The 26680-nt window shown below is 34.6% G+C and overlaps 1 protein-coding gene across 1 annotated transcript; it reads left to right on the top strand.

The window, feature by feature from the left end:
* Position 1: 1 nt before the first annotated feature.
* On the top strand, positions 2–26298 carry LOC143236847 (uncharacterized). The gene is made up of 8 exons (XM_076475465.1): positions 2–161; positions 10222–10405; positions 12526–12626; positions 15023–15388; positions 15628–15804; positions 16746–16907; positions 24739–24820; positions 25135–26298. The coding sequence occupies exons 1-8, from the start codon at positions 89–91 to the stop codon at positions 25211–25213; spliced, it is 1224 nt and encodes a 407-aa protein (XP_076331580.1). The 5' UTR covers positions 2–88; the 3' UTR covers positions 25214–26298.
* The last annotated feature ends 382 nt before the right edge of the window (positions 26299–26680 follow it).

The raw sequence follows: 26680 nt of genomic DNA, 5'->3' as shown, positions 1-26680 counted from the left end.
TATTAAAGGATACCCGTGACGTCATTCGCTAGATGCAGAGAGACGTTGATTTAAAGACCCTGTTGTTTAAAAGAATAAGACGAATGTCATGAAAGGTCGCGATTTTGTATGTTGGGCGATACTGCTCTCGTGGTATGGCCACAAGTCAACCAGAGGTCAAGGTAAGTACCAGCTACTATTTTAAAACCTAACTTTACATCTGTTGAGAAAACTAGCATAACCCACTGTTTCAAGAAGGTTGTTTCTGTCTATTCGATGCGGTTTGGAACAAAATGACCGTGTCGTAGTCTGTCTATGTGAAGATGGTTAAGTCTGTTATCGTATCTATTTACTACTTCATCTACAGTTATAAGTTAGTCATACTGTACGTGATAGACTCACATATATTAAAAGATGGAGTATATTTACAACCATCAAACTACGAACCGAAATCTGTAGCTGTAACATTTATATAAGTAAGATCCGACATTTATAGCTGTAACATTCATATAAGTAGGATCCAACATCCGTAGCTGTAACATTTATATAAGTAGGATCCAACATCCGTAGCTGTAACATTTATATAAGTAGGATCTAACATCTATAGCTGTAATATTTATATGAGTAAGATCCAAAATCCGTAGCTGTAACATTTATATAAGTAGGATCCAACGTCTATAGCTGTAACATTTCTATAAGTAAGATCCGACATCTATAGCTGTAATATTTATAAGTAAGGTCCAGATCTCTGACGGACGATAAAGTTGGATATTTCCTCCATCAGGACAGTTTCCCGCTAGTACAGCGGTATATCTCCGGATTTACAACGCTAAAATCAGGAGTTTGATTCCCCTCGGTGGGCTCAGCAGATAGCATGATGTGTCTTTTTGCTATGAGAAAACACTCCCCCATCTGAATATCCTTACATGTTATGCGAATAAAAGATGTCCAACATAATTTCTCAGATAAATTAGAGACTACTAAACACTTTTCCTGATGATATTTTAATTTGTCTGTTAACTTGTTCATACTGTTAACACAAAGAGCTAATTAATTTTCAATTATTGTACCAGTTAATTAGTTTAGTATGTGTTACTTTAATTATTCTGTTATCTAAAGAACGGTAAGTTGGTAATATAACACTAAAAATAAAACAAGGAAAGAAACTGGTGACCACCGTGACGTAACGCTTGACGCAAGGAACTACATGTATCAGGACTCCATTAATGGATTCAAGTTGTAGAAACCACAGTGTTCTGTGTTTAGTTCCTCTCTCTAAAGTTTTTATTGTTTTGTTCTTTGCAATTTTTTTAATAAGATAAAAATTTTCACGGAACATCATGACGGTTATTAGTGGTAATTAACAGGTGTACGTACATGTTCACGGTACATAGTGACAGACACTGTTGCCTCTAGGTACAATTCCACAATAATATCATCACAAATGTTAGCGGTAATTACCATGTTTTCTCAAAGAACGTAATCACACTTACTTTTATTATTACAATAACGATGTTTAGAACAACAGGTGATGAAACTAGAATTTTAGCGCCCTAAGACTACAGACTTACCGCTAAGGGAGGGAGGGGCCAACTTATAAAAATAAAGATCCTCTTAGCACTATCTCTTCCACAACTTATATTTTCATATAGTTTACTAAACTACATAAAAAATGCATTAGAACCTCTTGCCGCTCTCTTTCACGACCTATATTTTAATATAATGTACCAAAGTATCAAAAATGCATTCAAACCTCTTACAACTCTCTTCCACGACTGATATTTTGATACAATGTACCAAAGTACAAAAAAATGCATTAGAACCTCTTACCACTCTCTACCAATACTTACATTTTAATACAATGTACCAAAGTACATATAAATGTATTAGAACCTCTTACCACTCTCTTCCACTACTGATACTTTAATACAAAGTACATAGGCCCGGCATGGCCAAGCGTGTTAAGGCGTGCGACTCGTAATCTGAGGGTCGCGGGTTCGCATCCCGGTCGCGCCAAACATGCTCGCCCTTTCAGCCGTGGGGGCGTTATAATGTGACGGTCAATCCCACTATTCGTTGGTAAAAGAATAGCCCAAGAGTTGGCGGTGGGTGGTGATGACTAGCTGCCTTCCCTCTAGTCTTACACTGCTAAATTAGGGACGGCTAGCACAGATAGCCCTCGAGTAGCTTTGTGCGAAATTCCAAAACAAACAAAAATCAAAGTACATAGTCAAATGCACCGGAACCTCTTACCACTCTCTTCCACGACTGATATTGTAATACAATGTACCAAAGTACACAAAAAATGTACTAGAACTTCTTACCACCCTCTTCCGTGACTTATATTGTAATACAATGTACCAAAGTACACAAAAAATGTACTAGAACTTCTTACCATCCTCTTCCGTGACTTATATTGTAATACAATGTACCAAAGTACATAAAAAATGTATTAAAACCTCTTACCACTCTCTTCCATGACTTATATTGTAATACAATGTACTAAAGTACATAAAAAATGTATTACAACGTCTTACCACTCTCTTCCGTGACTTATGTTTCAAGACAATGTACCAAAATGCAAAAAAAAATGTATTACAACGTCTTAGTACTCTTTTCCACGTCTTATATTTCAATATGGTGTACCAAAGTACAAAAAATGCCTTAGAACCTCTTACTACTCTCTTCCGTGACTTGTACTGTAATACAATGTACCAAAGTACACAAAAAATGAAACTGAATAATAACCACTCTTCTCCATGACTCGTACTTTAAGACACTGAACTTGAGTTATGAGTATTTGACGAATGAACTTTAATGTTCCTGTGAAATAAAGTTTATTAAGACGTGTTCCTGTTTACTGTGAAACACTTATAGACAAACTTTACTCCGTAAACTTGTATTTTAAAAAGTCACGTAGTGTGCTACTTTAGAAAATTTATTCTCTTACTTTGCGGCTTCCTATTGATCAGCGATACAATCCAGGATTTGATTGTTTTGGTTTGGTTTGTTTTGAATTTCGCGCAAAGCTACTCGAGAGCTATTTGAGCTAGCCTTAATTTAGTTGTGTAAGATAAGGAAAGCAGATAGTCATCACCACCCACCGCCAACTCTTGGGCTACTCTTTTACCAACGAATAGTGGGATTGATCGTCAATTATAACGCCCCCACGGCTGAAAGGGCAAGCATATTTGGTGTGATGGAGATTCGAACCCCCGATCGGGATTTGATTTCCCGCAGTGAACATAGAGCAAACATGTGTTTTGAAGATTTGTTTTACAAAATCAAGAAACAGTTTATTTTTATATTCGTTTGATAATACTTTATATTCTCAAACTGATAGCGTCATTGTGGGTTCAAATTCATTCCTGATTGGGAAATTGTGTCTTTCATTGTATCTAAAACAGCGGATAAAAGAATATCTGGCGTATTTTAAATCTCTGTACTATCGTCTCAAAAACCTTAAACATGTTCTTTGGGTTTTATTAGATTATATGACCAATAAACAGAACTTCAGAACATAAACATGGCCGTCAAGAAGCCTGTACGGCGTAAAAACGGTTTTAAAACTCGAATATGTAAATTGTAACAATAGTTTTAAATTCGAATGTGAATACCATGACAACAATAAAACTTGAATGCGAGGCTTAACATATAAACACACGCGCGGGACTTCACTCTTTCTTCTCAAAATTACTCGCGATAAATTAATTTAAATCATAATTTATTGTGTTTATTTTAATCACATACACTTCCGGAAAGATAATAAATAAATGAAAATCGAAACATTTTCAATAAAACAACTGATCATTGAATGTGGATGTGATGTATATTAAATCTCGTTTCCATGATCTTTACATAGCTACATCCGTGTAGCTACAGTGTACTTGACAAATATCTAAAATGGATCAGTGTAAACAAACAATAAATACCAGATCAAGTACGACACCACGAAAGCGACTACATCGCTTGATTTACTTAAGACCTTAATTACAAAACCATAAGACTTGTGATGAACATGGTCTTCCTATATAAGCCCGGCATGGCCAAGCGTGTTAAGGCGTGCTACTCGTAATCTGAGGGTCGCGGGTTCGCATCCCCGTCGCGCCAAACATGCTCGCCCTTTCAGCCGTGGGGGCGTTATAATGTGACGGTCAATCTCACTATTCGTTGGTAAAAGAGTAGCCCAAGAGTTGGCGGTGGGTGGTGATGACTAGCTGCCTTCCCTCTAGTCTTACACTGCTAAATTAGGGACGGCTAGCACAGATAGCCCTCGAGTAGCTTTGTGCGAAATTTAGAAAACAAAACAAACGTCTTCCTATAAATAACTGAAGTCACAAATTAACTCAGCGTTCTCTAATATAATTGAGAATTAATTATCAAATTATCAAAACTGTTCTTCATTCTTTTATTGGTGTTTTGTTCGTAACCTAAAAAGTTGTTTGTATATATTGAAGGCTCTGGTAAAAAAGTAGTCGGTGAAAGAAGAAATGGTCACATATATATACACACTGAAATGAAGCCCTAGTCTGTAAGATATGGTATCGTCCTATTCTGTAAGAGATCGTGTCCTCGTAGTCTGTAAGATATGGTATCGTCCTATTCTGTAAGAGATCGTGTCGCCCTAGTTTGTAAGATATGGTATCGTCCTAATCTGTAAGATATGGTATCGTCCTATTCTGTAAGAGATCGTGTCGTCCTAGTCTGTAAGATATGGTATCGTCCTATTCTGTAAGATATGGTGTCGTCTTGTTCTTCAAGAGATGGCAGCGCTATATTTTCAAGTAGACTTTGAAGTTCTGATCTGTAAGAAATGGTGAAGCCATCTTCTGCAAAAAAAAGAATCATGTAAGCATTAATTAGCATTAGGTATTTTGATGGTTTTTGTTCTTCTCTACAAAACTGAAACAGCTCCTCTGTTGGAAAGTGAAGGATTTAACGTTTACGTTATCGTTTAAAAATAGATAATGTTTTGATATATTTCGGTTTGATCATTCCAAATAACAACTGTAACACAGAAGATTATTAATAAATGTTTTAACATGTTAATGCTCTGTACATCTTACAAGTGACCCACGGTCTGTGCCAGTGTGTTTGTTGTTGTTTTTTCATTTTAGTAATTTTTAGCTTATAACAGCTACTTTTTGGAAGAGCTAACACACTATCTTGTACCGTCTTCTGGAAGATGGAGAAAATCGAATTTGGACAGTTGCCAAAATTGCATCAATTGCTGCTGTAGCTTGCAGTGGGTTTAAACACTAAACGGAGCATGCTCAATAGGAAGGCCCTGTTTTAACGCAATTTCGCCGTAATAGCCTAACGGGCACCGCGACCACGTTGATAACAAGGAAGTACTTAACGATGGAATGCAAACAAAGATGGTGTTTGTTAAGCAGGAGGTTCCTATCTGTACATTTTGTGAACGTGTAATACACGTGGCCTTTGTATAGTGAATTTCATGAGTATGAAAAGTTACTGTTACTCCATTTGTAATTTAACAGTCGTGTCACAGTCGCTAATCAGATAAGGCCTTGAGGATGGAAAGGCGAGAACTTAACTATGGACCTTCGAGTTGGTTAATTTAATTCTTTGCCTTCCAATTATCAGTATTCACATAAAACTATAATATTAAAATGTAATATCTTCCCTAGAATGCCTTCATTGATATTTTAATATTATAAAGATTTTATTCCTAGTGAGGGCAGCTCCGCTAGTGTTAGCATTTCTGTATTGGCTCTTCTTCTGGCTTAGTTTTGATTAGATCACATTGTTATCCAAGGATGTATTGGTGTGACCTTTATCAGTACTTCAGAAAAAAAAACAAAATATCTTACTACGAAATTAATCCATTGTTTCTGTGTTACCAACCGTTACTAACAGCTGGCTAGTTTGATTACTGTAAAAGTTTGTAAGGCCCGATGACGTACATGGGTTACCCATCTTGATAACACGGTGATAACCCTAGCTTAAGGATCTTACCCTGCTTTCCTTGATACATTGCTACACAGTAATAGTTAGTAAAAGCATACACGCATGACAACTACACTATATTTACGTTTTTACTGCATACAGAAAAACGTAAATTTAACGACATTTAATAAAACATGAAGATACGTGAGAACATGCTTTTCAAAGGCACGTAGTTTTATATCACGTGAAGTTTACGTGTTCATTAGATGTCGGAAAAAAGCTTACTTGAAAAGGAAACTTCTATTACATAAAAGGTATTGGGTGGGGACAACTAGAAGGGTTTAGTACTAACGAACTAAAAGCCACGTTTGACTGAGTAGAAGTGTTTTTAATCGGCCTTTCTCTACTTTGTAATCCCATGGAAACTGTTCTATTACATAAAAGGTATTGGGTGGGGACAACTAGAAGGGTTTAGTACTAACGAACTAAAAGCCACGTTTGACTGAGTAGAAATGTTTTTAATCGGCCTTTCTCTACTTTGTAATCCCATGGAAACTGTTCTATTACATAAAAGGTATTGGGTGGGGACAACTAGAAGGGTTTAGTACTAACGAACTAAAAGCCACGTTTGACTGAGTAGAAATGTTTTTCTCTACTTTGTAATCACATGATTTTTTATACAAAACTTTCATTTCTTTTGTTCAATGATTTACTTTATACAATACATTTTCCCACTGAACATTGTTACTACATGATAACGTATTTTTTAATGTTAATCTTATACTTTTCTCAACATCCTAACATAATTTGTTGTGTTACTAGCTCAAGTATAGGACGACACGAGAAGCTATTGTTTATTTCGTTTTAGAGCAGAACCACATTAAACTATCTGCTGTTTCACAGGGAAGAATAACCCAACATTTGAGCAATGTAACCACGTGAACTATCTCTCTTGTAAAGAAAATGTTCTTTAGTCACCAGTTGTTTAACATTTAATTTCATACACTTAAGTCAACATTAAAAAACATTGTGGTGTTCATGGGTTTATTTAATGATATTTTCACTTCTCATTTTACTGTTTATATGTTATTACTGTGGTGTTTATAAAGATTTTCTAGGGAGGAGCTTAAGCTTAACCTCTTAGTTATCGTTAGTATAATCAAATTGTAACTTCTCATATATGTGTGGTATTGTATTTTCTTCTCGCGTCTTGGTCACCTTGTCATTACAGTGCTCTATTTCCAATCTTCAGGGCGTTGAGAACCGTTCCCTAACATGTTCGCCCTGACAGCTATGGGGCATTATAATGTTACGGTGAATCATACTGTTCGTTCATGGAGTAGCGTGGTATTGACGAAGTGCCTTTCCTTCACTCTATCACTTTAAAAATTAGGACTGGCTGGCGCAACTTGCCCTGGCGTTGGTTTGCGCAAAATCCAACAATACCCACGACAACTATACTAACGCCTATAATACGTTATTATTGCCCTCTGTCATAGCGGGCGTATGACTTGATTACCAGCAAGTATTAATTTACCTTAGAGATTCTATTGGTCGTGTGACGAAATTCTGTGTTTATATACTTAGCAATTTAAAAAAGTGATGGTCTGGTTCTGTGCAGAGGCTCTATAATATTTCGCGGAACCTTTTCACCACAAGAGGGTGTGTAACTTACTCAAAGGGGTAATTACGACCAATAGAAGGCTATTTGTCAATGGCTGTGACATCACTGTTAATTAACTTTCATTCCTTAACGTAAAAGCTGCATTATCTAATAAAATATTCTTTTTACTTGTTCTATAGCCACGTAAAAGCTACAAGCAACCGACACAAGTAATACTTTAATAAGAACATTGAATTTTCCCTTAAAACGTTCCTGTTGTTACCAAAGAAAGTCACTACTAAGGAACCAGCCGTATTTAAGTACAGCCTTTTGTTTTTATTTTAAATAACTTCTAACAACAGACATAAACAACCTTCTAGAACTGGAAAACATTGTCCTTCAAACATTAACAGAAGGAAGTACTTAGCAGTAGGTGACAGTGTAGGCTTACACTTTATACAATTAAACAAAATATTGTAGTAGCAGTAGGTGACAGTGTAGACTTACACTTTATACAATTAAACAAAATATTGTAGTAGCAGTAGGTGACAGTAGAGTAATAAAATAATTTATGATGGGTAGAGTAATAATATCATTCAGTAACTAATCGATAGAGTAATAGCATCATCTACTAACTAATCGGTACAGTAATAGTATGATTTAGCAACTAGTCAATAGAGTAATAATATCATTTAGTAATTAATCGGTACAGTGATAATATAATTTAGTAACTAATCAAGAGAGTAATAATATAACTTAGTAACTAATCGCTAGAGTAATAATATCATTTAGTAACTACTCGGTACAGTAATAGTATGATTTAGTAACTCATCGGTAGAGTAATAATGTAATCTGGTAAGTAATGGGTTAGGTAATAATATCATCTGGTAACTAATCAGTAGAGTAATAATACAATTTAGTAACTCATCTGTAGAGTAATAATATAATTTATGATGGGTAAAGTAATAATATCATCTGGTAACTAATGGGTAGAGTAATAATATGTTAGTAACTAATGGGTAGAGTAATAATATAATTTAGTAACTAATCGGTAGGGTAATAATATCATTTAGTAACTAATGGGTAGATTAATAGTATAATTTAGTAACTAATCGGTATAGTAATAATATCATTTAGTAACTAATGGGTAGAGTAATAGTATAATTTAGTAACTAATCGGTATAGTAATAATATCATTTAGTAACTAATGGGCAGAGTAATAGTATAATTTAGTAACTAATGAGTAGAGTAATAATATCATTTAGTAAATAATCGGTATAGTAATAATATAATTTAGTAACTAATGAGTAGAGTAATAATATAATTTAGTAACTAATCAGTGGAGTAATAATATCGTCTAGTTACTAAATAAACTTGGGCGAGAGTTTTGCAAAGAGTCAAAAACATTTGAAAAAATGGGTAAGAAATATAATGTGCGTTTTTGGAACCTTTGAAAATGCTTTTGTAGTGGGTCATCAACACAAAAGAAATAATCTTAAACAAGTTCTGAAACTAATGATGTTACGAAAAAAAGGAATATCTCAATTTTTGGCTCGTCATGCCATCAGAATAATTATCTTTGGTTTCTGATGAATAAAAGTATTAGGTGACAGGAATCGGAAGTTAATGTTTTAGCAGAATAATGATATAGAACATACAGTGTGATAAAAATAGAAGGACAAATTGTAAGATGACGTCATGAATGAGAAGTTTGCCATTCTGTAGTCGTTTGAAGTAGTGTACATTAAAAATGAAAGGGGAAGCTAACTGATAAATTGTAAATTAGACAGAATCCATGTTTAAGGTTAGAAAAGGATTAAGTTGTTATAATACAGTCTGCTTGTGAGAATATGAAATATCAGCTTCTTTTCAGACTTCACATGTCAGACTTGAACCACTTTCACCCTTGAGAATTTCTGTTGTATTCAGTGTAGATTTAACACTTTATACAAATATACTTAATATTGTCGTACTAACAGACAGTGTAGACGTATACTTTATACCAGTATACTAAATATTGTAGCAGTAGTTGACAGTGTAGGCTTTCACTTTATACAAGTATGGTATGCTAAATAGTGCAGTACTAACGGACAGTGTAGACTTACTACTTTATACAAGTATACTAAATATTGTAGTACTAACGGACAGTGTAGACTTACTACTTTATACAAGTATACTGAATTATGTAGTACTAACACAAAGTGTAGACTTATTCGTTATACAAGTATACTGAATATTGTGGTACTAATGGACAGTGTAGACTTACTACTTTATACAAATATACTAAATATTGTAGTACTAACGGACAGTGTAGACTTACACTTTATACAAGTAAACAAAATATTGTAGCAGTAGGTGACAGTATAGACTTACTACTTTATACAAATATACTAAATTATGTAGTACTAACACAAAGTGTAGAGTTACTACTTTATACAAGTCAACTAAATACTGTAGTACTAACAGACAGTGTAGACGTACACTTTATACAAGTCAACTAAATATTGTAGCAGTAGGTGACAATGTAGACTTACACTATATACAAGTATAATAAATATTGTAGTACTAACGGAAAGTGTAGATTTCCGACTTTATACATGTATACCAAATATTGTAGTACTTATCGACAATGTAGACTTACAGTTAAACATGTATACTATTATATATTATTTATTGCGAAATAAATTTTGATTTAACCATGTTTTTTACTAATGTGATTGTTTTTACAGAAATTCAAGAGCGAACAGCTTGTAGCCATGACGAAATCACAGTAAACTGTGAAAATGGATCCTTCATTGCTGTTCGTAATGCTATTTTCAGCACTGATTTCCAAAACAAGCGCATCACGTGCGTGAGAAAAGACCAAAACCAGAGCGCGTGTCTCGAAGATATTCGTGTACCAGTTAACAATGTGTAAGTATTTAAACTACTATTAAACGTTGAAAACATACTCTGTTGGTCAACAATATGTATTTTAACTACTACTAAACGTTGAAGACACATGTGTTGGTCAACGATGTGTGTTTAAACTAAATTAAACGTTGAAGACTTACATGTGTTGGTCAGCATGTGTTGGTAAACGGCTACTAAATGTTGGAGACCTATAAGTGTTGGCCAACAATATGTATTTAAACTGCTATTAAATGTTGAAGACCTACAAGTGTTGGTCAATAATGTGTATTTAGTACTAAACGTTGAAGACACACGTGTATTAGCCAGCATTGTTAAGTAGTTGAGTTACTGTTGCTAGCTTTACAGTTCAATAAATAAAGAAAACTTACATTTATGTTATAATAAATTTCAGACAGTGGCTGGAATTTTTTGAAATGCGACAAAACCTGTTCACGTCACTTTCAAATATAATCTAACATGAACTAGAAGGCTATTCTAAGAATTAGAATATTCTTACAGTTAATGAGCATTATAATTACATGGACAATTTTACAATGATAAATGTCACAAGTTAAACGTAACCCCAAATATCTGAATTACGTTTACGACAGGTTCTCAAGATTCGAGTGAAAAATAATTACATATTAACTTTCTATCTTCATTACAATAGGAGTACCTTGAACCTAGTCCTTCCAGATATTTGAGCACCAACACACAGATAAGCCTTTTTGCGAACAAGTTCGTTACTACTTTATTTTCAGTAAACCTAGAAATTATATAGATAGATTTTTATTCCAGTTGTTTGTATCGTCAATTAGAGATTAGTATATAAAAATACGCGTTACGAATGATAAAAGAACCCAAATGACACACGGTTTTCAAATAGTTCTTTGAGAGACGTCTATTGTCATTGTAACTAATTAACATAGCGTCGCCGTGTGGTGTAATCATTTTGTACTCAGATGTTCTACTTTTTTTACAACTTCGTACATTACGAGACTTTATGAGGTCAGTGTTATCACGTTAGAACATGTCACAAGAGGGTGCTGATGACGACTAGGATTTTTTTTTTTATAAAATATTATTGTATCTCTTTCTACCCAGTTCCACTCCTTAAAAATATATATATACATATATATATTTTAAATAATGTAAAGAAGACAATAACACATACAGAAAACCATATAGTGTTCCAAGCGTATACAACGTACAGAGTTCTTTGCCAAGTAAAGCACTCAGATAAATATTATTTGTAAATATTATTAAACAGTCATGGATGATGGACTATTATTAAACTCTACATAGTTCTTACAACTCTTACCTGTTTAGGTACAAGTACCACAAGTAGTAAGTTTCACGTTTAGACAGTTCTAAATTACATTATGTTTTCCCTGATTAGTTAAAAGTACCACAAGTAACAATATTCTTTTTTATACAGTACTGGAGTGAAAAATATGTATTTACTAATTTTTCCTGGTTAGGTTTGATTTTGGTTTGTTTTTTAATTTCGCGCAAAGCTACACGAGGACTATCTCGCTAACCGTCCCTAATTTAGCAGTGTAAGACTAGAGGGAAGTCAGCTAGTCATCACCACCCACCGCTAACTCTTGGGCTACTCTTTTACCAACGAATAGTGGGATTGACCGTAGCATTATAACTCCCCATAGCTGAAAGGGCGAGCATGTTTGGTGTGACGGGATTCGAACCTGCGTCCTGGTTAGGATTACATTTCTTCAAACTATATTTTCAGATTCTGGTAACTTTTGAGAAACAAGTAAGGCGTCTTTGTAGTATTTTGTATTTTTTTGGTTTTATAAACGACTCTGTGAACTATTACTTCCTGTTTACAGAATATATTTGTATTATTTTCTGCAAAGGTTGACAAGGCGTTAAACATCAGCAGCAACGTGTAAGTGGTTTTGTGTTTTTTCTTGTTTTAGTTTAATGGAATTCCAAAACAACAGTGAGAACTCCAGGAATGAAATATGTTTACAATAAAAGTAAAAACTTGAGTCCTTTTGTGAACATATTTTTGTCCTGAATGTTTGTAGAAGTAAGTAGGTCTACTACCAAAGAAGGAATGTTAAGAAGAAACTATTTTCTTCATGTTATTTACTAAAGGAACATCATTCTATTTCCAGATGTTCAGGAAAAAACAATTGTATCTACAACCATGTAGATAATTACAGAACAAAGTGTACTGGCATTGGACTTGTCATGGTTATGTTCGTGTGTGTACAAGGTAGGTTGTTTATTTCTCTGACAGCGGTTACCCTATAACCAATGTTTAAATAATTTAATTGTCAAAGTAATATTATTTGCCATAGAAATATCACCTCACAACCTGAAGATTGTGAAGTCAATATTTATTATCTTAAGTATTGTGAGTTTTTTAAATCTGAAACAAATTATATTTCTAGAGCATCTAAGATATTTCATGATCTGTGTTACGACCTCTAGTTCTCACGCAAAAAGACAAACATCAAAATAACAATAGAAGGTTATATTGCGGATAGACTAACTGGATGTATGTTGCCCTACCATGAGCTAATGCGACTATTGTATGATACACATATGTAGTATTTAATGTCCGACCTTCAGCTAATGTAACTATTGTACGACATATATGTAGTATTTAATGTTCATATTATTAAATGTAAAACAATATGCACAAGGCACAAATTCTCTTTAGAGGTTCGACAGTGTATTGCACCTCACATCAATGAACAGAGAAATCTTCATAACTGGCATTGGAAATTCCACGACCAACTACAATGTGGTGTACTACACATCAAAGAACAGACATGTCTTCAAAATTAGCTTTGGAATTTCATGACCAACTACAATGTGGTGTATCACACATCAAAGAACAGACACGTCTTCATGATTTGCTTTGTAAATTCCATGACCAACTAAGAACTGCTCTGAGTAATATAAGCTTCCATTGGAAGGTTTGATCAACTGAGAACTATCTGAACGACATCAGCTCCATCTGGAAGATTAATCTTTGTAATCAATCAAGTTCATCTGATGAAAATGCAGTTTTCTTTCCTCTAGGCCCGGCTTGGCCAGGTGGTTAAGGCACTCGGCTCGTAATCCAAGGGTCGCGGGTTCGCATCCCCACCACACCAAACATGCTCATCTTTTCAGCCGTAGGGGTGTTATAATGCGACGGTAAATCCCACCATTCGTTGGTAAAAGAGTAACCCAACATTTGGCGGTGGGTGGTAATGACTAGCTGCCTTCCCTCTAGCCTAAAATGATAAATTAGGGACGCCTAGCGCAGATAGCCATCGTGTAACTTTGCACGAAATTCAAACCAAACCTACCATCTAAATTAGGAACGGATAGGTTAAATACTCTTCAGTAAACAAACACCGAGTTCTGTGACAAAAAGAACGGACGCAATACTTATAATATAGCGGTGTATATTTTCAGTTCAACACTCTTGTATATACACACAAAAAACAACCGTTAATGAAGGGGGAGTTAAGAACTAGTTTCATTAGAACTTAAGTGCTTTATTCTGCTTTGAAGAGCTATCGTTATTAGTTGAGCATCGTCGACAACTGTATGGGTGTTACATATATTGGTTCTACATGCATCTATAACTTTTAGATGTTAGGAACCTCTTCTTTGTTACTGGTTAAGTGTTATCTACAGCTTCTAGGTTTTATTTTAGAAGCTCTTTAGAAACTAATGGAAGGACAATTTCAACGTGAAATTTTATGTGGAAAAGTGTATAAGTGAAAAGCGAATCTGGAAGAGGGACTTTAACCTGGGATCTCTGGCTAACATCTTGGATAACACAGGGGTAGAGTACTGGCCCTATAACACAAAAAAATCCTGGGTTTAAGTTCCTGTCATTTTTCACTTATACGTTTCTCACATAAGGAAGTTTATATTGAAAGTCACCTTATGTTCTGTTATTTAGGTATTGTTACATATAGTTTTATTAGAACCTCACGTGATTCTTGTTACTTAATGTTTTTAATTTCGCACAAAGCTACACAAGGGCTATCTGCACTATCAATCACTAATTTAGCAGTAAAGGCAGCTAGTTATCATCATCCACTGCCGACTCTTGGGCTACGCTTTTACCAACAAATAGTAGGATGAACATTACTTTATAACGCTACCATGGCTGAAAGGGCGAGCATTTTTTAGTGTGAAGGGGATTCGAATCCGCAAGTCGAGTGTCTTAACCACCTAGCTATGCCGGACCACTCTTGTTGCTAACGCCTGAGGATCAGAAGTGCAATATACATACACAGAACCATTTCTGAACCAGAACTGAAAATCAAATTAGTCCTTAACATAGCTAATTAAGTATATATGTATTATCTTTTACTTATAACAATTAGAATACATCGTGTCCTGTCTGTAGAGTATATTTATTAAATAGTAACGTGTCCTGTCTGTACAGTATATATATTAACTAGTAACGTGTCCTGTCTCTAGAGTATATTTATTTGATAGCAACCTGTCCTGTCTGTAGTGTATATTTATTAAATAGTAACCTGTCCTGTGTGTAGAAGTTTGTCTATTTTATAACTCGTTTATTCACAACATCACAAAAATAAACCTTCAACATAGTTTCCTTATGCTGTCAGTACAATTAAATTATTTCCCTCACAGAATCCCAGGTACAGAGGTTCTGTAATGTTAACGTCAGAAGACCTAGAGGATATATCTCCTCTCCTAGATACCCATTGTTCTACCCAAAGTTGGACAGTTGCAAGTGGAACATAGAGGGCGAGGAAGGTCAGACAGTGCTGGTACAGATTCTGGATATTTCCACTACTTTACCTCGTCGTCATTATGGCCGACCTGTTTGTGATGATGGTCTTACAGTGACAGAAGAAGACGACAGGAAACTCCTGACAACTTGTGGTGATACATTGGATTCTCTGAAGGAAGTGGAAAGTCAGGGCAACAGGTTAAAGATCCACTTTCACTCTACTCAGTTTAAGCCACTTCGAGGGTTTCTCCTCAGATACCAGTGTACGTAAGTTAATTGTTACACACTGTATTATCAGAAAACAGTGTGTTATTCTCTGCAGTTGTCAGGTGAGACAAATATTAACGTTATTATTATTTTTCCATCAAAACATGTATTTCAGATAGAATTAGCTTTTCTACTAGTCTTAAATAAGTTAGATATAATTTAATGGATGTTCATTAACATTTTTATCATTCTGACAGTTAAATATGGATGTTATTCTAAGTTCTTTCTATTATAGTGAAGAACTGTCCAACTCTCCCTGCTCCAAAACTTGGATATCTTGTACATCGCAATGATAGCTCGGCTTTGTATATGTGCTGCAAAGGCCACGTGTTTAATGACACAATGGAAAACGTAAAAGTATTATCTTGTATTGACAGTGAACACTGGAATTCCTTACTACCCCCATGCATTCGTAAGTATGTTAGAAATATCTGAATAAAACAAAGGAAAAAATTGTATCCATAAGATCCTTTACAGTTAGTGATAATTTTACTTTATAATGTTGTATCACAACAAATATAAACTAGTCTTTACTCACCAGATTGTATACTTTATAATGTCGTACCACTGCAAATATAAGCCAGTATTTACGTACCAGATTGTACATTTTATAATGTTCTATCACTAAAAATATAAACTAGTCTATACCCACCAGATTGTATAGTTGATAATGTTATACCACTACAAACACAAGCCAGTATTTACACACAAGATTGTATAGTTAATAATGTTGTATCACTACAAATATAAGCCAGTATTTACACACAACATTATACAGTTCATAATGTTGTATCACTACAAATATAAACTAGTCTTTACCCACCAAACTGTATAGTTTAGAATCTTGTACCACTACAAATATAACACAGTATTTACACACCAGATTGTACAGTTTATAATGTTGTACCACTACAAATATAAGCCAGTCTTTACCCACCAGACTGTTTTGTTTATGATGTTGTATCACTACAAATATAAGCCAGTGTTCACCCACCAGATTGTATAGTTTATAATCTTGAACCACTACCAATAAAAACTACTCTTTACACACCAAACTGAATTGTTTGGAATGTTATACCATTATAATTATAATCTAGTCTCTATCCATCAGTTTTTTACAGTTTATAATGTTGTACCAATATAAATTGTTTTTATCACCAAACTGAGCATCTTAGAATATTGTCACAGTCAAGATGATCTAGTGTTTATCTACCAAGTTATGCAGTTCAAAACGTTATTTAATATAGTCAGTTATGATTAAATGTAAAATCGTTTAGTGTAATGATATTTGTATTTTGACACAGTACCACTGTATTCCATACAAGAGGTTCACTCTCTTTTGTACTTTTTTAGCATTAGAAGACCAAAAAGAAACTAGAAATAACAGTAACCTACATCTGACCTTTACAAACTTTACTATGACTAATGATCAGCCAATAGTTCTTCATAGGGTTGTTGATAACATTCCAGCCAATGAGACATTTCTAGAGTATAAGGAAATATCCTTGGTAGTAGGTAAGTATAGGTTTCATCGTTTGTAATGTACTTGCACATATATTTAAATCATATCAGTTTACTCTGTATAAATTATAACCATGATACTATTAAGTTTATTTAGTTGTGCTTCTGTGTCCTGTATAGAAATGTAATAGTTTATACTAGTTTGTGTACCATTGTGCTCTCTCTTTTGTTATTCAAGTTATGTTGTCATTAAGCAGCAGACTATTTATTGAAATGTGCTGGAACTAGTATGGTGGTTCTTAAAGGAGTTCTCTAGTGGTTTGTAAATTCTCTGTGTTATGTCACAACACAACTTAAATAATGAAATTGCTATTCAGTGTTAACACAGCTACAGGAGGTTGAAAACATTATATTAAAACAGTTCTGGAGCCACAACACGTTGTTACGCTCCATATCATTACATTTAATCATGTTCTGTATCATGAACTAGTGACCCCACCACCACCAGTGGCTCAATGGTAAATCAAAAGATTTATAACACTAAAAGCTGACTTTTGATAGCCATGGTGGGTACAGCATGAAGAATTTATTGTGTAGCTTTATAATCCCACAACATTGATTCAATTGCAGCAAAACTTGATCATTAGGTTATATCCACAGCATGCCATTCCTCCTTGCTTGCTTTCCATAATCCATCTATTGTGTGAGAACGACTGTTTTAACTTTCTGCCCACTCAGAAATATATTATGCTGTACCTGACTGCTTTACTGGTTTGTTTTCATCCAAAACGATATTAAAATAACACATTTTATTCTCCAATTGCTTGAGATACACAACTGTAGAAAAGAAATTTTGGGGAAGACAACTTTTTTATATATGATTTTAGGTGCTTAAAAAGATTGAGCTCTACCTTGGTTCTGTTGCATACTTTTGTACAGAAACACGAGAATGGCTTTTGCCATTGACATTTGTATTATTGTGTTCAAATCTATTATGAGACAACTTTCTTTACTTACCTCAGAAGAGTACTACTTGTTACAGATTTCCTGAATAATCCTGGGGCCCCATGTTGATCGAAATTGCTCTGTTTTCTAAAACTATTAAGCACAAGGAATATATTGGAAATTCTTTTCCCACGATCTGAACACATGTATATCATCTAAGTGTCTTAATACTTTGCCTCCAAAAAATGAGTCACATACCATTCATTCCCAGACATTAACAGTTTTCAAAAGTATGCATCATAATACCTAAGACAGCCAATCAATGTGGAAATGAAGAAACTGATAATTAAAGTTCCATTGTGACTTTATATGGGCTGTGAGTGTCAGATGACCTGTTGATTTTCTCATTTAAAATAAACCCTAGTACTACAAATAATTTTAGTTTAACAGACACTGCCTTAATAAATAATTAACTGATAAGTAAACTAGAGGTTAAATGACAGTATTACAACACATAATTAATCTAAAGTGAATACAAAAAGAAATACCCTAGTCTTATAAACCCTGATAAAACTAACAATGTGGAATAAATAAGCACTGCCCTAACAAGTAACCTACAACTTAATAAACACTGCTATTACAGATAACTTACAATAAAACTATAAGAGCAAGTAATTAATCTTCACCTTAGCAAAACCTGTTACAAATAACCTTAACAGACACTACTATAATAGATAGCCTATCTGTTGGAGCATTGTCTACTAAGTCCTAGATTATTTGTTGGGGTGCTGTTTATTAAACTCAAGGTTATTTGTTACAGTGATGTTTATTCTGTTAAGTGATGTTTATTATACTCTAGGTTAATTATTGTAGCAGTTTTTATTAAGTCCTATGTTATTTGTTCTATTAATGTTTATTGACCTCTGGGTTAATTGTTGTAGTACTATTTATTAAATTCTAGGTTAATTGTTGTAGTACTGTTTATTAAATTCTAGGTTAATTGTTGTAGTACTGTTTATTAAACTCTAGGTTAATTGTTGTAGTACTGTTTATTAAATTCTAGGTTATTTGTTGTAATAATATTTATTAAATTATCGGTTAATTGTTGTAGTACTGTTTATTAAACTCCAGGTTTTAAGGCTTTAGGTTTTGGTTTTTGCAGGATTTATTGACACTAGGTTATTTGTTGTGCTATAATTTAAGTTTTATCTTATTTATTATAACAATGTTTGTTAACAGATTCATTGGGCAGTAGACATAGCCTATTAATGAACAATAAAACCACAGAAGTGACAAATAATAACATATCAAAGAACATTTCAGAATCCACATTTAACATCCATAGCAAGTTCCTAAAATAAATAGAAAACTATAACTACAAATGAGAGCCTGTATGTTAAATAGAAGCTCGTGTGATAAGACTGACACTAGAGAGAGGGGGCTGTGTAAACTTTAGTGTAGACCCAGGCTAAGTCAGTAAATATACATATCAGTATAGCTAATTATAGAAGTAGAAACAGTCTTAATTTAACAGAAGTTATTGTTCAAGCTACAAAGCTCTTGTTTAATATGAATATTTATTATTTAAACAGAAGTTTCAAGTCTGTGTGGCTAGTAATTAAGACCTCAGACACCTGAGAATTCACGTCTACTAGTTGGAGTGTTTATGTGGATAAGAGGGAGATGGCGAAAGTGATCAGTTCTATAAGAAAACCCCATGTCTTTAGGGATACATGTAGTCTAACTAATGTTAGTAACTTTGCACCGTTCACAGATACACAAGAAAATGAGTTACGATAAAGTGAGGCTGTAATTTAGTCATTTGAAGACGGGGAAAATTATCTAATGTGTTGATTTAAAGACAACTATCAGTTGAAGTAAACTATAATAGTTGTGTTACAATTTAGTCAAGCAATTTTTAAAAAAGTGAGCCCTGTTTATCTAATTAACGAAGGCATAAATGTATGACACAGTAATCTATTTAGTATTGCTAAGGTCAACAGTAGGTTTACGATAAGATTACGGACATACAACGCTAAAATCCGTGGTCCGGTTCCTCACGGTAGACAGAGCAGAAACAACCCATTGTGAAGCCCTGTGCTAATAAACAAAACTAAGAAAAAAACAATAATGGCTAAAGGAAGCATTTTTAAAACTGGAGAGGGATTCAGGCCAATTCAGGTGGTTGATGTTGTTTTGAATTAAGCACAAAGCAACAAAAGGGACTAATTGTGCTTTGCCAACCACAGGTATCGAAACCCAGTTTCTAGTGTTGTGAGTCCGCAGACATTCCTTTCTGCCACGAGGAGGAACAGGTGAAGGTAGTGAGATCATAAAAGTATTGCGATATTTCAGAGTATACCCAGGCAGAAATATCTTCTGGGAATGTTGAAGAACCCTGGCTTAGGAGGTTCAGATTTTCATTCGCAGGACCAAAGGTGGTAGTTGCAAGAAAAGATCTGGGAAAACATATTTTTTCTGAGAAACAGATATAGACACAGAGATAATATAAACAAGTATTAAGCTCTCATAAATAAACAAAACTTTATACTTAAACCAATAAACTGATTATTTTAGATTTCGCGCAAAGCTATTCGAGGACTAGCCGTCCCCACTTTAGCAATGAAAGACTAGAGAGTTACGCTTTCACCGGCGAATAGTGGGACTATCACTTTATATCGACCTCACGACTGAAAGGAAGAACATGTTTGGTGTGACAGGGATTCGAAGCCGCTACCCTCAGACTGGGAGTCGAGCACCCTAACTGCCTGGCCATACCCAACCCGTGAATAGATGAATTGCTTTATATAAATAACCTGTGTATTTATGCCTTCCTTACTTAGATAAACGTGGCTTGGTCATTAAAAGTTCAATTCACTAAACTGTACAATAAGTAATACGCACATATTCAACTGAAAATTGTCATTAAATCAACATATCGGACAAAACATTTCTACCATTTAAAAGAATGCATGTCGATTCTAATTTGTTCATTTTATCACATGGCAGTGGTGGGTTCAAGGTTAACTACGGTTAAACCAAACGCCAGCTATACCAACTCCTTTCACCTCTGCTATCCACACAGACAACGCCTGCCCCCCCCAGTTCAGCGGTAAGCCTACGGACTTACAGCGCTAAAATCAGGGGTTCGATTCCCTTCAGTGGTCGCAGCAAATAGCCCGATGTGGCTTTGCTATAAGAAAAAACACACACAAACATAGCCAAACTACAGAATACAAAATATCACCAGCGTACTTTATAGCCGTACAGGATTGCATACACTGATCGAACAAAGATTACTTAGTCATCTATATAGCTTAATTAACAACACAGCTTGTGCAGAGTTAACTTTAATTAAGTAACAACACATCTTGTGTTGAGTTAACTTTAATTAACAACGTATACTGTGTTAACTTTAATTCAGTAACAACACATCTTGTGTTGAGTTAACTTTAATTAACAACGTATACTGTGTTAACTTTAATTCAGTAACAACACAGCTTGAGTTAACTATAAATATTTTGTGTGTTTGTGTTGGTCATCATTTATGTTTATTAAACTATCGATATTTTCTGTTGTTGTGTTGTTCATCATCACTGTTTATTAAACTATTGATATTTTCTGTGGTTGTATTGTTCATTACTGTTTATTAAACTATCGATATTTTCTGTGGTTGTGTTGTTCATCATTAGTGTTTATTAAACTATCGATATTTTCTGAGGTTGTGTTGGTCATCATTACTGTTTACTAAACTATCGATATTTTCTGCGGTTATGTTCATAATTAGTGTTTATTAAACTATCGATAATTTCTGAGGTTGTGTTGTTCGGCATTACTGTTTATTAAACTATCGATATTTTTGTCGTTATGTTTTATGTTGTTCATTACTGTTTATTAAATTATTGATATTTTCTGCGTTTGTGTTGTTAATTATTACTGTTTATTAAACGATAGATATTTTTTGTGGTTGTGTTGTTCAGCATTACTGTTTATTAAACTATCGATATTTTCTGTGGTTATGTTGTTCGTATTATTACTGTTTACTAAACTATCGATGTTTTCTGTGGTTGTGTTGTTCAGCATTAGTGTCTATTAAACTATCGATATTTTCTGTGGTTGTGTTGTTCATTACTGTTTATTAAACTATCGATATTTTCTGTGGTTGTGTTCTTCATTAGTGTTTATTAAACTATCGATATTTTCTGTGGTTGTGTTCTTCATCATAAGAGTTTATTAAACTATCGATATTTTCTGTGGTTGTGTTCTTCATCATAAGAGTTTATTAAACTATCGATATTTTCTGCGGTTATGTTCATAATTAGTGTTTATTAAACTATCGATAATTTCTGAGGTTGTGTTGTTCGGGATTACTGTTTATTAAACTATCGATATTTTTGTCGTTATGTTTTATGTTGTTCATTACTGTTTATTAAATTATTGATATTTTCTGCGTTTGTGTTGTTAATTATTACTGTTTATTAAACGATAGATATTTTTTGTGGTTGTGTTGTTCAGCATTACTGTTTATTAAACTATCGATATTTTCTGTGGTTATGTTGTTCGTATTATTACTGTTTACTAAACTATCGATGTTTTCTGTGGTTGTGTTGTTCAGCATTAGTGTCTATTAAACTATCGATATTTTCTGTGGTTGTGTTGTTCATTACTGTTTATTAAACTATCGATATTTTCTGTGGTTGTGTTCTTCATTAGTGTTTATTAAACTATCGATATTTTCTGTGGTTGTGTTCTTCATCATAAGAGTTTATTAAACTATCGATATTTTCTGTGGTTGTGTTGTTCATCATAAGAGTTTATTAAACTATCGATATTTTTATGTCACGGTTTAATTACATTTAGTTTATTTGTTGTAGAATGTTGTTTCTTTTCTTTTCCAAGTTTTATTGTAGTACAGTATGTTGTATTAATATGGAAGCATTTATTGTATTGGCTGTTATTTTTGGAAATTATTATAATGATTTCTAATTTATTCATTTGAACAAGTCTTATTCATTTCTGAATTATGTACGGAATGGTGTATAAAGAGTTTCACCCTTCAGTAAGTCATATCTCACAAACGGAAAACACAGAGGGTGATATATCACAAGGACGTTAAGGATACCATATGTTTGCAAACACCTTAACTGTCACGTATATCTTGCTAGGTGTGCCACTGTGATTTATATCGCTTATTTCTCATGAGCACAAACGTACCTTATCCATGGTATTGCAGCTCATTAAACTGGTATTAAATTGACCAGTGTGATAAGAGGAGAATTACTGAGATGTTATTACATCACGAATTCTCAGGAAGTGTCACAGAAGAACAACATCCAAAGAAGGTTTTGTTTCAGTGTTGTTTGAGCACGTTCATAAAACATAAGAGAAGGCAAGCTGTGATAAGTCAATTACAAGCAGACTATGGACACTTACTGGAACTATCGCTGAGGTTAACCATGCCATAACATAGTAAGCCTACACTAGAACATACTGATGCTGTAATATAAGTTATCTTGCCTGGTATCTGAATTTGTCAATTTCAACTGTTCGTAAGGCTCTTTGATTAACACTGTGAATGTTTCCTTACAAGCTGAATCATATCCTGGCCCGGCATGGCCAGGTGGGTTAAGGCGTTCGACTCGTAATCTGAGAGTCGCAGGTTCGAATCCTTGTCGCATCAAACATGCTCGCCCTTTCAGCCGTGGGGGCGTTATAATGTTATGGTCAATCCTACTATTCGTTGGTAAAAGAGTAGCCCAAGAGTTGGCGGTGGGTGGTGATGACTAGCTGCCTTTCCTCTAGTCTTACACTGCTAAATTAGAGACGGCTATTGCAGATAGCCCTAGTGTAGCTTTGCGCGAAATTCCAAAACAAACAAACCAAGCAAGCATCATATCCAAGCACTGAAGGCAATTGAGTTAATGTATGGACTTTTTGTTGCATTTTTTGGCCAGAATGGAAGCAAATGACCAATGGCCTGCCAACATATTGCAGACTGATAAAGCACATTTTACTTGTTAACACGTGGAACTGTAGTGCCAGCTCGGAAACTAATTTATGTGTGACATTCCTGCAAATCACTGTAATGCTGAGATCTGATGTGGTTCCACAGTTAACTTTGTTAATGGACCTTACATTCTTGAAGAATCATCAGCACGTGGACTCCAAACCTACACAGTTAATACTTTGCGGTTAGGTTTTCATATAGGATTGTGCCCCTCCACTTATTGGTAACCAGGTAAAACATGTTTTGTAGGAGCACGATCTATCTATACGATCAATTTACGTAACTTTCCTTATGAATAAAGTTTAAAGTGTCTAAAGTCATGCGTGTACCGTTAGAAGCATGTGTCAGTTTCAGACCTCAAAGATATAGTTGTCTGGAATGTGGTTAGTGTAGCAAGTGAGATGATCACTGGTGCTATAATGTCTATTGTTACACGGATGCAATGCATTCTGGATACTTGAAGAGCACATTCTCAATAGTTTTCGTGATAGACTATACAGTATGTGATAGTGGCGTTCCTGGTGGCAACTGCGAGATTTTTCACATAATACCCGTTACATAACCCTTCAGTTTCATCTTCCTATGTCATACCATTTGTGAGATGTGAAGGGTACTGAACTGTGGAACAGTCTTTGTAATTATCCTGTATTCCAAGTGCTAATGACCTTAGGCTAGCTGCATTGTTAATGGTAGAAAAGCTGTATTCATCTTATTTGGTAATCTCTATTCTTTTTCAATTGTAAATACATATTTACGTAACTTTTCAACTATCTAGTTTTGCTGATAAACGTTTTCTGTTTGTTTTTAGGATGGTGTATATTGCTAAGATACACAAGTATACTGATGATTATTCTACCACCTAATTAAATATCATATTAAATTTTGAAGATTTATTTCAGGCAAGTTTAACTAACATAGTATTCTAATCCACAGATATCTGGGTACCTTCCATTTTAATGGTAGCGCTACTAGTTGGAAATGTCTTCATTATAATCTTCATTATCAAACTACGTCGGTAAGCCAAATTATTCCTTCTGAAACGAACACATTAATATTTCATGTGACTACTGTGTTCTAATAAACAATCTGTTTGGATAAAACTAACCATGTATTGTAGCTGTACTTTGTTTTCACACTAACAATAAACAGATAGTACATATCACATTACTTTCAGAAGGCTCTTTCACATATATCTACTTCACAACTAGTTAACATAATGGGTTTGTTTGTGTTGATTAGCCAGTTATAACACATTTCTTTCAACAAACTGTTTATTGTTCATCTATTTACTATGTGATTAGTTCCATATGGCATTTATTTTCTTTTCAGAAAAACCAAGACAGCTGAAGAACATGAGCTTGAACCCAAGCCTTCCTCAATGTTAGAACCAGCCCCTTCTGAGGTGTGATCGTTATTACAAAACTAAAATATACGAGTGCTGTTCAAAAAATACGCGGACTGACGTCATAAAACAAAATGTACTTTATATAGAAGTTACAGGTCTGGGACCCCTTCAAAGTACTCTCCTCCCCAACGCACACACTTATCCCAACGGTGTTTCCACTTGTTGAAACAGTCCTGGTACGCTTCTTTTGTAATGTCCTTCAGCTCCTTCGTCGCATTTGTTTTAATCTCGGGAATCGTCTCAAATCTTCTTCCTTTCAAGGGTCTTTTGAGTTTGGGGAACAAGAAAATATCTCAAGGAGCAAGGTCAGGTGAGTAGGGGGTGGGGAAGAACAGTGATCGAGTGTTTGGCCAAAAACTCACGAGTTCTGAGGCACAAATTTCGCAGCAATGCGGTGCATCTTCAATTTTTCGGTCAAAATCTCGTAACAAGATCCAACTGATATCCCACACTCTTCAGCAAGCTCCCTGACAGTCAGACGTCGATTTGCCCGCACCAGAGTGTTGATTTTGTCGACGTGTGGGTCGTCAGTTGACGTGGAAGGACGTCCAAGACGCTCATCATCTTCAATGGACTGTCGACCATCCTTAAAACGTTCATGCCACTTGAAACATGCCGTACGATTCATAGCAACATCTCCGTAAGCCGTGTTAAGCATAGCAAAAGTTTCAGTCGCAGAGTTTCCAAGTTTAACACAAAATTTCACAGTGAGTCGTTGCTCCTTCAGGTCATTCATTCTGAAATCCGCCAAACGAAAAAATCGCACTTCACTTAAAACCGCGTAGCTAATACACAAATGAAGATATCTGCAATCGGGAAATGGCGTCGTAATCAGCTGATCTGTGCGAACCTAGCGACACCAAGCGGATTTCCCTGGAACCAACTGGAGCCAGCAATTCAAACAGTCCGCGTATTTTTTGAACAGCCCTCGTATTCACTGTTTCTGTTCTTTTATTTTATATATATATAAGCCAGTTGTTAAAAGTTTTCAGAATTGTAGTTTTTGTTATTGGTTAGATATGTTATCGTTATATATATTAAGTGAAATCATGATATCTGATTAAAAACATAATTTAAACTAGAACAAAGAGTTGGCTTGTAGTCACTTTTTTGCAGGTTATAAATAATTTCTCCAACTTTGGTTAAGAAATTACCAATTACTGAATAACAGGGCACTTTTGTGTGAGACAAGTCCTTAATGACATTCATATTAGATTTGGTTTGTTTTGATATTTACAAACTTTACACAAGAACTATCTGCATTAGCCGTCCTCTTCCCTAGTAGGGCAGTAGTAAGTCTATGGGCTTACAAAGCTAAAATCCAATGTTCATTTCCCTATGATAGACACAGCAGATAACCCAATGTGGCTTTGCTCTATAAAAATCAAAGCAAAAAGACAAATAGTCAACACCACCCAACACCAACTTGTGAGCTAAACAAAATTCATCAGGTCACTCTGTTCTTTGAAA

The sequence above is a fragment of the Tachypleus tridentatus genome, chromosome 13 (genome assembly GCF_004210375.1).
Source record: "Tachypleus tridentatus isolate NWPU-2018 chromosome 13, ASM421037v1, whole genome shotgun sequence".
Classification (NCBI taxonomy): Eukaryota; Metazoa; Arthropoda; class Merostomata; order Xiphosura; family Limulidae; genus Tachypleus; species Tachypleus tridentatus.
Note: the sequence above shows the minus strand (reverse complement) of the source record. Positions and strands in the feature narration are given on the sequence as shown.

What these genes read in the sequence shown, in the direction of transcription:
- LOC143236847 (XM_076475465.1), top strand. Translation starts at nt 89, where the DNA reads ATGAAAGGTCGCGATTTTGTATGTTGGGCGATACTGCTCTCGTGGTAT. An exon ending in CTTACTACCCCCATGCATTC is followed by an intron (nt 15,805 to 16,745) that starts GTAAGTATGTTA and finishes GTACTTTTTTAG; the next exon opens with CATTAGAAGACCAAAAAGAA. An exon ending in GGAAATATCCTTGGTAGTAG is followed by an intron (nt 16,908 to 24,738) that starts GTAAGTATAGGT and finishes TCTAATCCACAG; the next exon opens with ATATCTGGGTACCTTCCATT.